General features: G+C 35.3%; 1 protein-coding gene across 1 annotated transcript in view; it reads right to left on the reverse strand.

The window, feature by feature from the left end:
- The window catches only part of LOC104279775 (E3 ubiquitin-protein ligase UHRF2-like), a gene marked incomplete at its 5' end in the record, with an annotated part of 40,973 nt that extends 22,199 nt beyond the window's left edge, over nt 1-18,774 (reverse strand). The window contains 2 exons of the mRNA XM_009877167.1: nt 3,940-4,158; nt 18,512-18,774. Of these exons, the coding sequence (XP_009875469.1) occupies nt 3,940-4,158; nt 18,512-18,774 (482 nt within the window). The remainder of the gene's footprint in view (nt 1-3,939; nt 4,159-18,511) is intronic.
- Between the last annotated feature and the right edge of the window lie 486 nt (nt 18,775-19,260).

Genomic DNA, 19,260 nt, shown 5'->3' on the forward strand with positions numbered 1-19,260 from the left:
GGAAGATTTGTTTCTCTGTTAGTTTGCTATTCTGTAATGTGTTTAAATTCTGTAACTTTGCAAAGCTATTAAAGTAGTAGAAGGGGCAGCTAAAATTAAGATCTGCATAGGTAGCATAAAGACCATGTAAAAACTTCACACTGCCTTCTGAGAATGAACACACGTGAGACACAAATAAAAGGAATCTAAAAGAACATTAAAAGGACAAACAAACAAAAAAACCTCAAAAATAATTCCACCCCGACCAACACTAAAATAAAAAACCAGAAATTGTGTTCAAATGAGGAAGATAAGTCCTGGATCTGGCATGTCTGAAAACTAGAAAAATTGATCTGCAAACACAACAGTCCTCCCTTTTTGGAAGCCTCACACTGAAAATTTAGGACCCTTTCTATTATTTTCCATTCTGCTGCTTGGGTAAAGACCTTGAACACTCTAAATCTTCCCTCAGTCAAAGAGGTATAAAATCTGCAGAATGAATAGATTTTTCTGATACTCTTGTATAAATCCAAAGGCTTAAACAAAATACAAGGCTTGGTATTGACAGAGACCTTGCTAAACCCAAATTTTCGAAGGCCAACTGAAAACAAAAACCTGATTTTGTCTCTATTTATCTTGAAGTCTAACAAAGAGAAAATGCAAAGCACCATTTGAACTAACTCAGTTTGTTCTGGTGTGGTGATTTCAGTCACATCAGTCAGCACCAGCCAAGTACCCACCATTAACAGGCATTTGACAGATCACATTTGAAGTGCAAAAAAAGACAAGTCATATATTGCTCTGAATTACAAATAACTGCCTCCATGATGAAACAGAAGATACCCCTGAAAAAGAGATACACCTCGCAAATTTAGTTAAAATCAGCTCTGAGGCAGCACACACAGAGAGACTACTCTGAACTGTGTAATAAGCATGCACACACAGTCATGAGAGACCTGACGGTACTCCACACAGTGCCATCTCCCTAGCGCTTGTACCTGAGACACAGTTTGAAGAGGTTTCAGACATCCTGCAACCACAAATTTTAGCTGCAATGCAAATACAGTACACATTAGAATTATTAGTATGTGGTCAATTCTTCTGTGTAAAGATGTCTAATTTCTCCCCCGTTCAGTCTCATGCCTCTCTTTGATAATACTCTCGAATCCATATCTGGTTCCCAAAAGATAAACTAACGGTGAAAGACTGTACAGGACATTTCCTTTAGCTTATGATGGAGACACAAGTACAAGTAACACTAAAAGCATGTAGGTCAGATACAGTAAAAAAGTACTCATCACAAATTCTACCAATTCCTAAGCTTCACCACAGAGAGTCATCATGCCAACAGCTTCAGAAAGTCTCTGTCAAAAGCAATCAAGATCAATAAATCAAACATTCAACTATTGTACGCAAAACTATACTAATACCAGAAAGGGAAAAAAGTCTAAGCCAATAATATATCTGAAGCAATACTAAGAACGCTTTCTCCCTTTACTGCTTTCTAAGGTTGTTCTTAATAAGTTTGCAAGTAATTAGTCACAAACATACCATCAATTCATCACTAACATATAAGGAATCCGGAATAGATTTCACCTTTATTTAAAACAATTAACTAATGCTAACATTACAGTAAGAACTCAGGATATCAATACTAAATTATAGAATATTCATGTGTTAAGTATGTTATTATGTTACACTACTATCTTAGTCTACAACTGTAGTATTAAACTAATTTACATTTATGTATTTTGTATTGTGCATCATTTACATTATATTGGTATATTAGTATATATTAATATAACATTGAAACACTAAGAGACTGGATTTTATTTTGAAAACAAGCATATTTGAAATGTAAAGTGATTCTTGTTGCACAGCATGTTGCTTAAACAAGTTTATGAATACTAGCAAAAATATCTTGTACTTTTACCGCTGAGAGCAATGACTTAAGTACCACAGGTGAAACACAATTATTCCTTGATAGAATTCAGAAATGGCAGAGCTCAGGTAACTTTATTTTCTGCGAACTAGTTGATTGTTGCACAGACAATCTATTAATACATAAAAGAAGCCTGCATTCTTGGTCAGGAAGAAAATTCACTGAAATAAGATTCCATTTGGAACATGGACTTAAAATCACCACCTTAGAATAAGATAATCGTCAACAGTGTGGTTTTTTACCTCCAAACTCCTTTCAGCAGACAGTCCAAGTTAATACAACGAGGAACCCCATTGCACTGCCACTGTACCCACAGTATTCCACGTTAACATCCTCAAATCTGAAGCACGTGTACCAGCTTATTTAGATTACATTAAGACTATCCTATAGAGTTCCAACTACCATGAACAGAATTTTTTATTAGCCACCATATGCTTTTTTTGCTGATATAAAACATATTTTGATTATCATATTTTAATAAATGTCAAAAACTGTGAAAGAATTCATGCAGACAAGAGTTTTAAATAACACCATCAACAGACATTTGAACTTCATGTAAACTGATTATCTGGGCAATTCTGTAGAAAATCATGAAGTCCATCTCTGATTCACCACATGACATACAAATATTAAATGCATTACAATGAAAATCTTCATTTTTCTACACTGGCTTCCATTTCTTAATCTCTCTCCCAATTTAATAATTTAAGATTGATTAAACAATTTAATCTACTCAGTTCCTTTTTCCTTTATATTTTAAGTGTTTGGGGTTTTTTTGCTTTGCCTATAACACAAGTCTGCATCTCTGCTATAGTTAATACAAGAAGACTATAATGCACTGAGATTGTCTAATAAAACTCCTGTTATTCTAAAATTAAAAGACATTCACAGAACATTTTCATTTACTTGTATGATTTACCAAGTCAACATCTTTCCTACTTCCCAGTACTAGCTATGATTGCATTTGTTACACAAACTATTGAACTGCACCTGATCATGTCTTCTTTGTCTCTTCCAGTTAACCATGTCCTATACTGCAACCTTCTCATAAGGAAAAATACATTAATACGCAAGTAATCCAATGAACAACAATACTTCTCATTGAGTACAAGGGGGACATATGAAAACTATATCTGTCATTTCTTACATAAAAAAGAAACTTTCATTCAAGTTTAATTTTAAAATAAATTTCACTCCTAATATATAAGTACTCATTCACCCTGCCCTCACCCCTGTCCTGCAGGGATGGAGGTGGCAGCCTGGATGCATTTGCAAAAATAAGTCTTTTGTGTCAGAAAAGGATAGTGTTAAAGGATTTAAGAAAGCTTATGAGGAGGTGGAAGTTCACAGTGAATTCCTCAAGAAGAGTACCAATAAACACTGGTCATCTGTTTACGCCTAAGAAGGCAATCACAGAGCTTACTGACAGCCATGCAATATACGGATTTCAGTAGAAAACGTTGCTCCTAAAAAAATTGTGCAAAAGTTTTTAAATGAAATAGGAAAACAAAGCAAAGAGTTCAACTCGTAATTCCCACAGTTCCACGTTTTACTGATCAGCAGCTAACATTCTTTCATGATCCAATCAGCCAGTTCAGAAATTTACTCATATTGTCAGAGATGACTAATACTCACTGACACCTAGGCGTTCCCAATTATTTCAAAATTACTGAAAATAGATTTTTCAGCTTTCAATAGATTTGAACATATATATATGATATAAATTAATATAAATATCACATATGTATAAGACACACTCCAATCAATTTGAATCACAGATAATACATGAAACCTATGTTACCTCTAGTACTCTCATGAAATGTAAAAATACTGATTAATAGCTAAGTCTGCATGTTGTAAATACCACACGTTGTAATTCCATGACACAGACAGCTGTGGAATCAAAGTATGACATTAGTTTTAATCTAGTGATGACTGGTAGACACAAAAAAAATTAAATCCCAATCTTAATTCATAACATTTGTAGAGATTTTATGAGTTGGTCAAACAAATCTTACCCCAGAAGAATTTTAGCATGAACCTCTTTGTTAGTCCTTGAGATTTCTCTCAAAGAGGTAATTTCTGCATCAAACCAAAATCCTCTTTCTTCTGGAGTCTCAACATTGTAGTTAACCATCACCACATCACCCACTTTTAGTTCACTCCACTTCAGAATGGTTCTTGCTCGAGGTCGAAGATTACTGGTGTCCATTTCTACTATGCCATTCTCTGGGTACCTTGAAAAGGAAAATCAACAACAGTAATGATTACAACTCCTGTAACAGTAAGAATTAAGCCACAGACAAAATTTCTCAAAAATCTTTAAGTTTTTAAAAGTATTTTGGGCATAGAAGAAACATAGTATAAATTTATGACCTAACAACCTTTTGAAAGCTTAGTTTTTGGGCCAGAAATTTGACTAATCTCAAATGGAAAAAAACAGCCTTCATGAGTTTTCTTGCTCAGAAAAAAATTTGAATAAGTAGATAAATCTCTAAGCACTGGATAACTTCAATTGGAATGAGATGAAGTTCAAGGTTTTGGCACACACATGTCCCATGTTACTCTCAATATTCTGGTTCAAATCACAATGGAAACACAGTGAAGATTAAAACTATGGTTTTAAACTCAGGACATTTCTATTTTAGCTGTGCTTTCATGCATTTGTTCCACTCCCACCAACTTCACTAACATCACCTCTAGGATAGTTACTTTTAAAAATTTGACCCTACAAACATAGTATATTAAATTCATGTGGTAAATACAGTCCACGTCCACATTCCATGCACCATGCTTTAAAGAAAAAGTCTAACTACAGAATGTAGTGAGAAACATAACTAAGACTTTCAATAGATACATAAACTAATGAAAAATATTTCTCCCTTTAAATTACAAAGGAAAAAAAAATCTAGAAAGATAAAAAAGCAGGAATCATTCCTCGTCTTGACAACGTACTTCTCTTAGCAAGATGTAGTAAGAAATGCAATATAAAAAGGAATTAACGGTTCACTAAATAATATTAAGAAGCCTTAGTTTATTTTTCACTGAAACTTGATGACTTTTTACACAGTATTTTACACAGTATTACCCACAAGCTGCTATCATTTCTAAGACTGTTTTCTTCCTCCTGTCTTGCTGTATGCCATCACAACACATATGCAAAAATCAAAGACTAGTGAATAATATCTGAAGATCTTCAACTCTTTTCCAAGTTGAAAAAGACTCATTTAGCAGAATTAATAGTGATGTTTGACAGCAGTACAACTAAAAATCCCAAGTGAAGAAAGAAAGGTTATAAGATCAGAGATGTTAACTTCTCAGGTTAAATCCACCGCCTTCTTAAATCCGCCTTCTTAAATCCTTTGTACAAAGCAATTATTCAACGATAGCAGAGCCTGTATACTTTGTACATGTGATGGAAAAATCAGCACAATATGGATATGATGAAAACAATGTGAGCAGAAAAAGGCTGGCCTGTACAGAAAGTAAAAAGAGAGATGCTAGACTACAATGATGAAGTTCCTTTCTGTAAGCAAATAAAGAATCTTCCACCTTTTAACTAGTACTAGATGAGGTCACAGTACAAATTTAACAGAGGGAATGAATACATATCTAATGCTTCTAAACAGGTGCTATCAGAAGTATTCACTCTTCCTTCTTAAGACACATGGCTGAGGATGATGTATGATAAATTATATTTCTGTCATGCAACCATCAGCACTTTAGCAAAAAATCTCATGCTTTATAGTTAATATACGTTTTTAAAATAGCACTACAAAACTGTAATGTCAAAATCTTACTAATAGAAGTACGGCTCTGTCGCTTTCGGCATGTTTAACTATTTCTAAGTCTTGGGGAAATCGTACATTATCACTTACTACATTATTATGTAAAGAAATATGCTGTCATTAACAGCATGAGACTCTGATACAACTACAATAACAAATAAGGAAGTCTACTCCCAAACAGTTCATTTAAAGCCCACTAATGTAATTGGAGACATTTCAAGCAAGTTCATTTGGCTTTGTTTTATGCATTCTATTAAATTTAATACCCCAGTTTATCACTACAGATAAGGAGGAATTGAGGTGGGGGTGGGTGAGGCGTACAAGCAGGGATAGATCTGGCATTCTATCTCCAGGCCATTCTTTCTTTTCTACCATGCATATATATCCAGGGTGCACCTTAAATTTGTGGTAAGATTTATCAAACTTTTTTCCTGTTTAAAGAAACATGAACTACGACACTTTAAAAGTGGCTGTACCTTTAGATAAACCCATGTTCAAATACAAAACTATATCCTTAACTACTTACAAAAGTTAAATCAAAGAATGTTTTTTCCCCCAACATTTTCAGTTCATAATTATAAAGACCTGCAAGACAGGTGCTTCAGATCTAGCCATTATCCAAATGACAGGCTCATATGACGTAAGTCTCCACTGTTTGTAAATTTTACTTGGTTTTGTTTCCAATTTGAGTGTGTACCTCAAACCTAACATTTGTGGGTTTATATTTATGTTGTGCAGTTTTCCTTTAACAAAAGTATTATACAGTTATACTGCAATAATTATGAATGTTATGACTGTAATATCCACAGAAAATGTAAGACAGATTCACCTACTGGTAATAAGACAAAACAAAAAGCAACCTATGGAGATAATGTCTACTTTATTGAGTGCCTGAATAACGACATCGCTTTATAGTACAACCGGCTACTAAAATCTTGAGACAGCTTTGTTTGAGCTTCTAGTCAGTTTCAATCATCTTACAATAAACCCTTCCTGAAGCCTGGAGAATACAGCACCACACAGTAAATGAAGACTGAGATTACCTGAACTCCAAAACAAAATGCGGCTTAAACATCAAGAAACTAAAGACAGATGAAAAAATAGACATAATTTACATATACAGTGAAATAATCAAGTGAGATATGAGATTAGTGTGACGGTAAAAATAACAAAAACACAGTTAAAAAGTTCCTGTGTCACTGCAGAAAATAAAAATTAAAAAATTAAAACAAAAATGTGCAACTTAAAACAGTTTATGTTCACAGGAATTTAACTTCCATCTGAAAAACCTATTCTCTTTTAAAAGTAAAACTCGTTCAGGTTCTGTTTCTCCTGGGAGACATTTGGACAAATACATTTTTTAGTTAATGATTAATTTATTTTTTTTCCAAATTCAGATTTGTGTCAACCTTCCCACTCCTATACAGCTCAGCACAGAATCTCTCCCACTACACCACTAAGAAAGTTCAAAGATTGTCCTTGTTAGCAATCTCTGTTCTTGGAAGTACCTGATGCAAGAACCCTAACAAAGAAGACTGCTTATCATGAAATGACTAGAACTAGATCACTTACCAAAACATCCCCTCCCTGTTGACAGAAACAAAGAAACTGCTCTCCAAAGAAAGAAATAGAAGGCAGACTGTTCACTGTGTGAGTTTTTAATCTTAATGGATGGTCAGAAACTTAAGCTAAAAAACTTTGCAAGGAAAAAGACTGCCAACAAACAGGTGAGATATATCACTTGCCTTTTACATCACATTTCAGACATTGAATGCTCTGCTGCTGCACCTTCACACACAGAAATATGCTTTTATGGACACTGGTGAATGCTAACAGATAGTTTATCACTTATATTTGTCCATATTCAACACTCCAGGCAGAACAGCAGAAACGGCATTTGTCATGAGTTAGGCTCAAAATCATAGAGTCATACTACATATATTAAGCATAGTACCACTAATTCCTCATTACAAAAATAGTAGTAAACAGGATTTCCACAGTAAACTTGTGCCCTCAAGAGCATCTAATGCCACGATTTATCCAAGTACAGAAAAAACACACATTCATGCCAGAAAATGCTACTATCTCCACGTTAATTTTCCCCTAACCCCTTAAATATTCAAGAGTAATATTTAAACACAGTATCACAAAATGGGAATATGTGGGCTTATATGGATAAATTAAAACATAAAGAGAACAAATATGATCTTCTAGCAAGCCTCAAGAAGTGAAAAACCCATTCTGCTAAGGTATAATAAAGAACTACCATTAGACATGAATGTTACTGAAACTGTATTCTTATTTATTGAGTTACTTTTTAAATCCTAAGATGACCCTCAAAGGACGACAGAAGCATTTTCACAGCAGTGTTTCAACTGGACTAGCATAAGTTCAGTACAGTTGAACTGAAAACACAATTCAACCTTTAAGCTTAAAAAAAAGCGTACACATTTTCTTGGGGTTTCCATGTTTTTCATGACACTTGGCACCTAATAATGAAAAAAGCAGACATCATAACAGCAAGCAGAATCATAACAGTTTAATGAATATCACCCATAAGAAGCTTTTTGTTCACTGTTAATCTGTATTTCCCTGTAATTTTTCCCCACATTTCTAACTGTAAATACTAAAACAACCGCAGAGCAATAATGTAAGATCTCCTATCTGTGTAGACAATTTCCATAGGAAAGAATCAGCCATGAAGTATCTGCTCCTTCCTAAAACACTTAAAGTACTAAAAAAATATTAGCCCTATGTCAAGAGCATACAGATGCCTGCTCAATTTACTGAGAACTTGACACTTTTCACCAGTTGTTACCAGAACAGCTGAAACTGGAAAGATAAAATTCTTGAAACAAAAGTCAAGAATGTTCCATTCCCTCTCCATACCAGTATGGTAAGGAATGTTAGTGCAGACATGTAATTTCTTAAATTAATATTTTCTGATACTGGTATAACAAAATTATATTTTCCCAATCAACAAACTCAGAAAAAAATCATTCAATATACACACAGAAAGGAAGTAATAGAAAGGCACAAAAAAAAGATGAAAGAAAAAGCAATGAACTCAGAAAATGTAAGTCTGCTAGGAAGGTAAACCTGAACAAAAACTACATCCACACGACCAGAACCCCCCAAACAATTTGCTACCTGAAGAAATAACAAGCTTAATTTTGCTATAGTATTTTGAGAAAGCAAATGCTGCTACACAGGAAGAACATCTAAACCAGAATTACAAATGGGACAAAAAAAGAAAGAATCACTGGGATAAACTGTGGTTTTCCACTTTCAAAAGAAGACCAGTAGGTCTGACATTTTTTATTACAAGATAAAAGTAACGCATTTCAAGTTCCAAAGACAGACTGGAAGGAAAAATTAGTATCAATACAGATAAAAATCAGTCACACAGAAAATAAAAAAGATCTTGCACACCTTATCTAACAACTAATAATTAAGGAATTAAGCACCTTAAACACTAAGCAGTCATATTAATAGCCTGAAGAGAAACATCTTACTTTACTATGATTTTAATTCAGAGTAAGAAAAAATTAACTTCTAGACTTACACCATTGCTTGGTGTGGACAACATGGAAAGAAGACTAAATGTAAACAGAGTATCAAAACAGAAGTTCAGATTCTCCAAGAAATATATCCAAGGTTGATTTTTTAATACAAAACTTGTGTAATGAGTCTAAATAATGTCAATTTAATGAAAAAACAGGTTTGCTTCACTAGCTAGCCCACAGGACCCCAAGTCATGCAATGACTTAAAGACTTAGTTTTCGAAAAGTCTTTCCACAGGTGTGCAGTCCTGTGACTGTGCAAGGACAACAATTAAAACTATTTAAAAACAAACAAATAAGTAGAAATAGTTAAATTACATTCTCACTGATAACACCATTTTTTCCAAGCAAGTATTAGGTTATTAGGTTTAAAGGGCAAAAAAAAGTTTCATTTGATATTTCAGATGTTCTCTCCAGCAACCACTAGGACAGCAAAGCCTCCCTCTCTTCATCTCATGCGCTTTCTGAAGCGGCACAAGAAGCACCTGGATCTTCTTCCTCTATTTCCTTTTCAGTTTGCAGAAAGTATCTACATCCTCCAAGATCAAAGCCTTATAGTAAATGCCAGAACACTAGTAAAACCCAGAATGGTAACACATGCAAACACTTTGATATTATAAAGCACTGAGTTTGAACTATATGCCCAAAGAGCCAAACCACAGTGACACTTTCTCTTGTAAGAACATAAAGAATGAAGACTTACATATGTATGTGACTAGCAGGTCTCCTATTGTTTTAGCATCGTCTAATAATTTGTATCAGAGGCAATTTTGAATGAGTAAGTAAGTTAATACTACAAACTAGAAAACAAAATTCTGCAGCTAGGGGAGGTGCTCAAATAGTTCAAATCAATGACAGAAAAATGCTTGTTACTGACTGAAGGTCAAAGAAAAAAATGTTTCTCTTGGGATAAGATTGTCTTAAGAGAAAATCCTACTGGGTAGATGATACAGCTCTCACGTGCCTTCTGAAATTCCAAAGTGGTCAACACAAACAGAAGACAAGTGCCATAATATAGCTACAGTCTGTAGCTCCCAAATTTGTAGCAATTAACTTTGTATCCTTCAAAAGAAATCCCTCCCCAGCCTCCTCTCTTCAACTGTGGGAATATCAATAGGAATTTTACAGCATACAGAATCCTGATATGCACCACTTCCTGTGCTTAAGGTATTTGAAGAAGTAAGTCAAATATTACACATGTTTACAAGGGGTAGCTGAGAAATACATTTTGTGCAAGGGGATGTACTCTGGCACTTCTTTACAGAAGACAGAACTGTTTGCATCATATACATCCACTAACATTGCTCAAAGTAGCCACTTCTCAAAGAAGCAGTAATTCTTTCCCTTGTTATGTCTCAACTGCACAGCCAACAGGTAAATTCATTTGGATCAGTGACATGAAAAACAGTAATACTAACTTAGTTTTTAGATAGATTAGGAGGCAAGAACACTTCACTGTACAACCACAGAACCACCAAATCCAATGCAACTCAATTATCAGGTGTATACAGTTAAGTAAGGGAAGAATAAGAAGCAATGACCACCTCATCTGACAATGGTGTATATCTTTTGGTCTCCAAACTCAATGTACCAACAGTAGCACTCATGTGAATTATCATTCTATTGAATCCGAGCCTACAACCCTTGTTTGTACATTTCACCACAAAATATTCTGGAAAATACACCCATTAAATAAGTCTACTCTTCAAACCACTCCTGGGGAAAGGAACAGCAAGTTTAAGACTAGTATTCTCTTGACAACCTCTTCAGCTGAAGACACACTTTCAAGGAGAAAGTGGGTTTTTTCCTTGACCAGATAGTACTTACAACTTTTCTTCTCATTTCCTCAAAATATATTCTGTGCTTTCCAACTCTCAACCTGTGTCTGGCATGCTACTTACACAGCACATAGGATGACTGAATTTTTTTACCCTGACAACACAGTAAAATCATAATTTTCCTAATATGGGGGTGTGTGTGTGTATATATATATACACACACACACACACAGACACACACATTTTTAAAGAAAGCACAGAACTATACTTTAAGTACTTTATTTTTCAAAGGTTAATTAACAATCTGTGCTACAAATGACAAATGAAACTCACCTGAAATAGGAAGATTCTTTTGGGAAGGATAATGGCTACAGCAGGACAGAGCATTTCAGAGTACTAGGCTATCACAGCCTGTGAACTCAAATGCCTTTGATTATTTAGTCTTGTCTCCTTTCTTTATAGAAAGGATGATCAGTAATACTTTTAGCCTTCATTGGGAACTGTTTCTCCTCACATCACTTTCAAGGTGAATTTCTCTTACTGTCTGTAACCCTGATTAGTACTGAATAAATAGAATAGATATATAAGAAAAAAGTTTAAGTAATGTTCTTGACAACTTAGAACTCCCCTTAAAAGGCCTTCTTCTCTTGTACTTAGAGGCTTTTCAAAGCTCCTACACCATGAAATAATACAGGAGAAAATGTTTTACATTCAGGCAAGATAGGGTACAGGGAAATGAACAAACTTTTTTAAAAGTATTTCAAGTAGGAGCTCTCTCAACTTTTAGTTTAATAACTTAACCTTCCATCTAAAAATGAGACATTGATAAAAATCAAATTAGTTCAATTAACAGGAACACAGGAGTCCAACAGGTGTCCCACACAAATAAGATCAGTCCCCTTCTTTTACAAGCTACCACTAATCTCTTCCTGGACTCCACTTCCATGATCTGAGACTCACATATACTGTGGTATTTTCCATAATAATTTTCATTTTCATGACAAAAATGTCATAAACATCTTATGGAGGACTAACTGGCTAATGAGAGACATATCAACCAAGGCTTAGTAGAGGTACCGCAATGGCATAGTCTTACATGTTTTTTACCTTCAATGCACACACAATCTCTTTTTGTTAAGTGGTTCCACAAAGTTTAGCAAAACTGTAAGTGAATTTATTCTTGAGGACCATGGGTCCTAATTAGTAAAAATATTTGACTGTAGTACAATAGAAGTTCTTTATTTCATTTGCTAAGGCACCAAAATCAGTAACTTATAGACAAAACCAGTAAACACAGATGTTTTACTAGATCATGAAGAAAATTACAGCTGTTAACTCCTCAATGATGAAGAATGACGTGGAATAGCCATCAGTAATTTTATTTCTTAGAAATGTATTACTCAGGTTCATTCTGTAAAAATTGCATCTGTAACAGGCCTAGATCTGCACACATCCTCCTCTACCCATTCATCCCACCCTGTATTTTTGGTACAGGGAATATATGCATGAATGCACTGCTAGCAGCAATACATAACTGACTACTCTACGATATGTAACTGAGTACTCTACAAGGCATTTTTTAACAACGTCAGAGTTAAAAACATACAACTTAAGCTTTGCCTTAGCAGTCTTGCAACAGGTTGTGAAGCTACTAGCAGCCACTGCAATCACGTCTAAGACTGCTGTATCCTTCGATCTTCCATCTAACAACACAAAGAGACACAGCGAGCATCTGAAGTAACTGGTCACGAGCAAGCTGAACGATATCTATTCTACACCCAATTTATGAAAAGCTACATAAATTTAAGAATAATATAGAACTAGTTTTCTAACCAAAATCAAAAGCAGGTCGAACCTCAGCTTAAGACAAAATCTAGACTAGGTACAAAAGGAAATATATATGTATACATATATATATATGCCACCAAAAAAACCCACACAATGAAATAAACAAACAAAAAAAAAACAAACAAAAAAATCCCAAAACACCAACCCATAAACCGCACTACTAAAAAACTGAAACTCATTGCAGATTGTCATTTTTCCTGCAGAAGTGAGAAAAATCAGGGAAGTCACCTGAACTGAAGCAGCAAGCTGATTGCAACAGGCTCTGAAGGTTATCATTAACTATCCATTTTCTACTCCGTTACGTGGATGCCTCAGAGACTGTAGCATTCTCAACAAACCCAGCAGAAACATTATCTTCAGTGAAGGAGAGAAGCCTGGGAAACCCACTGAAAGATGGTGTACCAATACAGAGGCAAGGACTAACATACAGTCTTCAAGATCATCACACAAACAAAAGTACCAGCCAAAGAGCTTCTCCTCTTTGAAGAGACACCATGATGAGGACAAGAACCCTAAGGTACTTGAAAACTTAAGTTCACCAGGTCAAAGCCTTCCTGTTCACCAATAATGACAAAGGATATTTTAGCAAATGGAAACATTAACAAGTGGGGGGGGGGGGAAGAAACATCTACTCTTAAAAAAAAAATAAAATCTACTACTAAACACTTTTAACTCCTGCAGCATTCAGAGATGCAGGAATTCAGTAAAGCTTTTAGGAAACCTCTCTAATAGTAACTGCTTACAATGCCATTCAGACAGGCTCTTTTCAAAAAAGAAAAGACATCCATGTAAATTCTTGCAGATCACAGACACATCCTACACAGAATTGACAGAGACCTGGTCATAATCTCTCGGGCTGAGAAACAGAGAGACCTCAGACTGCTTCCAGATCTGAAAGAGTTCACAGGGCATCACTCCACAGCTCATTAAGCATCAAGTAAACAGATACTCACTATAATATCTATTTCCCTAGAACACATAACCACAAATAGTGTGCTTTATGACACATCATGCAGATACTACTTCAAGGTTCAACTTAAACTTCTCTGTTGACTGACAGAAAACCTGAGAAGGCTTATCATCAGCCAAACACTATGATCCTAAAAAGCTACCTACATTTGAATCACATTAAATGTACACTTGAATACAGGTAGGCATACTGACATTTCTCAGGCTGCAGCGTACCTGTGACTACTACTGAGAGCTGCCTTAAACGGAAGGCCTTCATCACAACTTACTTAAACAGGAAAAGGAAGGAAAAGACAGTACTTGTAAACTGTCAAGTCTTCCCACTCCTTCAGGAAGAATTAACCAATACAGGTTAAGTCTCGGAGTAAGGTAACTGTCTCCCTGAAAGAAAGTAGACTATATTCTGTGTTGCACAAGCAACAAATATGACAAAAAGGAAGTGGAAAGACCAAACTTCTGTATGACACAACTTGAAAAGATATGTCCTTATTGTGCAACATTAAGCTACTGAAGTGTCCTGCTCCTGATTTAGAAGTGATTCTTAAGCAAGCTGTGGTGCAGACTCTACCTACAGTTATTTCAATTAACTTTAGGACTTAAGCAGGTGATAAGATTCTTCATGAGTCCTTTCAAATGAAGATTTGGGTTTCTTCTCTTCAAGATACGTTTATATCTTCTTCTTCTTCTTCTTCTGTACTGAAGACAGCTGCTCAGAGCAGAAGAGGAGATGTGTGATAGCAGCGTATCAAACTCAATAGCATACCCTTCAATTCAAAGTCTTTAATGGCTCTTTGCAATACCAACAAGTGCAAAGGTGAAATGGAAATACAGTGAATAAAGTGGCAGAAAGGGAGGAAGACAACACCAGTAGGAATAGAAACACACCTGTAAACAATGCTGCCTCCAAGGAAAAGACTGCATTCGGAAACTGAATGCAGAAGACAACTATCAGGCAGAAGACACAACTGGATGCAAAGAGAGATGGTACTGCCTGAAGGTCATTTTTCCCCCTTCATATTTACTCTAACTTCTCTATTTAAACAACAAGCAGAAAGAAGATCAAATTTAAACTCAGCCCCTCAAAGGATGTACATTCTTAAGGAACAAAGTGGGATTTACTATACTTAAAACCTTAAAAAAAAATTGTTTAAGTTTCACACAGGACTTGTGATATGCAAATCTAGCAGCACTACTACTAAAACCAGCTTTCTCACTTAAGGGATAGACAAGTCCTGCTTCATCCTTTAAGAATAGCTGTTCTTAGGAGAACAGTGACCTAAAAGTTACCTTGTTGAGAAGAAATTAGTAATTGATTGGATTCTTCACTTGATGGGACTATCAAATACTTCCAGTTAGAAAACCAAAGCCAAATGAACATCAGATCTCTTGATGTTGTTCTAACTAATTTCAAACAATCAGATGTGGAACATACAAGCAAGACAGTATAGACCCTGCCTCTCCAAAGCACAGCTACAGGCCTATCTAGACCCGTCCACTAGGACTAATTGAAACCGGTGGAGAGAGGGTAAACACATCATGACCTCTGGACACATTTTAGATGCACATTCTTAATTAGTTCTTCATGCTCTGCAACAAATTCTCTTACCATCCCAAATAACTGCAAAGTAGAGAGGAATATGCTCCAGCATAAAGGCTATTAAGGCTAAAGGTGAATGTTCCTGAAAAGCACAGTCTGAGAGAACACTACTGAGGTGAAGCTTCACTTTTCTGGATAAAATATCCAGCTGCACAGTTCTGAGATAGATGATGTCAAATAACACATAGCTCAGTCCTGAACCTAGGAAAATAGTGTGAAAACCCACGGGACAGCCAAGAAAGGCAAGAACAATTTCAGGCTGTCATCCGAGTCAAAACATGGATCTGTGTGTTTGGAGACAGTGAGGCAAGGCCAGCCAACTCCCCAAGAGAATTATGTTATAAGAATTGAGCTTATGACAATGGAAGACCTGGTCCTGAGATGTAGTTGCACAGACTTCCAGTATCTCCTATACAAATACTGTTATTAGCACTAGTGGTTCCAGCCAGCAACAGAGGGGAAACACCAACAGAGGGGAAACAAAAACCAAACAAACAAAACTAAACATAAACCACAGCAAAAAAAAACCAAACAAAACCCAAACAAACAAACCCACCATGTGGTACAGTAAAGTATATTTACTATTCATCACAATGAAGCCTTGAATTACAGCCAAGGGGTTCAAGACAACCAACTCAATGCATTGCAGGTAACTCTCAGCTGTAACCTTCTTTCTGGTGATTTTTTTTTCCAAACTGGAAGGATATAACAGGCAGAGAGAGAGAAATACTCTGGAAACTGAGCATTAATGATGGTTTGAGAAGTTGTACACTTTTGTCCACTTCTGACTCCTATTCCTTCCAATGTATTCAAGTAATTTGGATGCCTTTAACAGGTACCAGGCTTATGCCATCCAGTTGTATGCCATTTTTATTCTGTTTCAGATATAGCAGGTGTTACAGCAAGAAAACACCTGCTGTAGGCAAGGCAGAACTGAAATCATACCACCCAAGATCATATTCCCAATCATCATCTCTAGGAGATAAAAGGGAAAAGAGCTTCTCCAAAACAACATAGCAAAGTCAGACCAGAAAATACCACGTACATCTGGAAGCAAAATGCACAGTCTGAATCTAAAGAGGAAAACACTCAGAACAGGTAACTGTGCATAAAGAGATATTACTAACAGTAAAATACAAACCTTGAAGAAGGGGAATGCAGAGATAAATAATTAGATGAAACAGTTTCTGGAGCACAGAACGACAGCGTGGCAAAGCACACCATGACCTCTCTATTTATCTACATCAAGCACCTAAGCGGCAGGATGCACATGTGGCATACAAGACACTAGAGGTAAACACAAGTATGAAAACAAGGTGGCGTAAGTGCACATATAGCTACCGTTTGAGTATGTAAGATAGGTAACGCCAAGAAAAAAGTGAGACCTTGAAACATTTGTTTTGGTAACAGTCATCAAAACGCCAATCAGGGATAAACGTGAAAGTCTCCTTTTCCAGAATGCCTTCCAAAAGTGTTTCTTCTCAGAAGCTCAGACTTCTAATACTATAGACTGATGAGTTAAGTAGCTGTGACTTCAGTGATTACCTTGCAACATAGTGTTTCTGTGCCTTACTTAATTCTGTTGGCTAACAATATACAGCTGCTATACATAATCTTATAAGAGTTAAAAAGACTGTCTCTACCAGCTGAAAGGGAACAGCTAGAACCTGAAGCACACACACAGGTCAATCTTTTTTCTGCAGAATATTCCAAATACTGCAAACATTTTCTACTTCTGTATTTTTAACTCATGGAAAACAACAGTATCTACAAAAGGAACATAATTTCAAAGCAATAGGAACAGTTTCTCAGAAATGCTCGCCAATTGCTATTTTACATATATCCACAGTATTGTAAAACTAGGTAATTGAAGACGGGTCTTTGAAATCACACCACAACAGACATGTAATTTCTAGGTATCTTCATTTTGGTCACAGGTTGACTAAGTTATTTTCAATATTCAATGGAATATTTACATTTATACTTTCACCTTCATAATTCTCTAACATTTTAAGCAGAAAACTTACACAGCTGCAGATATAGACTCTGAACTCAATGTAGGAGTTAAAGTGCATTAAGTTGTATCTGCTACTAGTATGAGCAAAAAAAGCATTCCAAATCTGATTCACAGTTACATATTAAAATAATATCAAAACACTTATTTTAAAAATGTATTTTGAAAAGCTACTTTTAGTTAAAGCTGAATATACTTTTCATCCTTCTACCTTAATCTTACAATGCACAAACTACAGTATTTTTACTAATCTCAGTACAAAAAATTAGAAGTCCTCAACTCATTTAAAAATTTTTATTCATTTAGAAACTTAATTTATTGCTTTAAGAGATGTTAGAAAAAAAATAAATATGGACCAATTTCTCAAGTAAATGAAGTGGTGCCAAACCTGTTCATAAATAACAAATTCCTTCAAACTCAGGGTTTCCCACCCACACCCTGCAGGCTCTTGAATTTGAGTTTGCTATAGAAATAAACAAACAGAAATAAAAGCCCAACCCAGCCTTAATGCCCTCTCTCAAGTTCAGAATCAATTTCGTGCCTTCAGTCACAAGGTTCTCTGTAACAAACCTTTACTATAAGTGCAGCTCTGCAATTTTGTGCATAACCATTCTATTTGAAATGAAAATGATTTAAATCAAGCAACAAAATTTGCTCTCAGTTCTCCTTCAGGACCAATGAGAGGAACATACATGGAATAGTAAAAAAAATAAAATTGAAACAATACTTGGAAAAAATCCACAGTAAAAATTCGGTTATATACTTTCTTTTTCTTATTTAAGAAGGATAGATTTTAAGTTTCGTGAAGACAAAGAAATTAATAATTAACAGGTATTTAGGCATGAAAAATATCATTACTCCCAATGGACTCACTATATCCAACTGAAAATGTTATAATTTTTCTAATTTTGTTTTCCTTGGTTGTAATATTGAACTTGCTTTCTTTGGTTCCAAGCTTCTTCAAGAAATTCTTGGTTTATACAAACCAAATAACAATATGTGATGTCCTCAAAATAGTATCAGGAGCACTTACTCATCATACTTGATATGATAAATAGCTTCTTCATCAGTGTCCATACAGTCTGAATAAGATGTGGATGGTGTACTGTCCAAACTATTTGCATTTTCTCTAGAATGGTCTTGACTTAAGTTTCCATTAGTCCTTTTGTAACTGTTACCACTCTTTCCTTGAGCTTTACCATTCTTATGTCCCTTTGTTGCTCTGGTAACATTCTCTATATGAGCTTCAAACCAGGCTCCAATGCTGACATCACGGGCATCCACCAATTCGTTTATCTAGAAAGAAAATTCAATAATGAATGTATGCTTACTTTATGTAATCCCTATTAAGAAAAAAATTAATAAGACAACTTACCATGTTACTGCTTAACTTTGTTATCAGTAAAACAATCAACTCCAGTAACAAATTGAGCATGAGCAAGTTCAAGTAACATGCAGTCATGAATATGCCACACTACCACTCTTCCCTCATTAAAATCTATTATTAATATAATCCGTATGTAATTTCCAAAAGCAAGGTTAAATCAGACTTTTTCTTTTTTTCCCCCCTCCAGACCTGAAAGTTACCTTAATCTCTCTCATTATCCTTTCCTCTTGCTTCACCCATTTTTCTTTACCGCCAAAATAAGCATACACAGCATTAAAATACTACCTAACAATCAAGGAGTTTAAAGACTTTCCTAAACTTCCAATTTGGAATTATTATCTAACCTTCTACCTTTCTGACCTGCAAGACTTTAACCCTTCAGGATCTGAGGAGAG

This window comes from Apaloderma vittatum, unplaced genomic scaffold, assembly GCF_000703405.1.
Source record: "Apaloderma vittatum isolate BGI_N311 unplaced genomic scaffold, ASM70340v1 scaffold11009, whole genome shotgun sequence".
NCBI classification, from domain to species: domain Eukaryota; kingdom Metazoa; phylum Chordata; class Aves; order Trogoniformes; family Trogonidae; genus Apaloderma; species Apaloderma vittatum.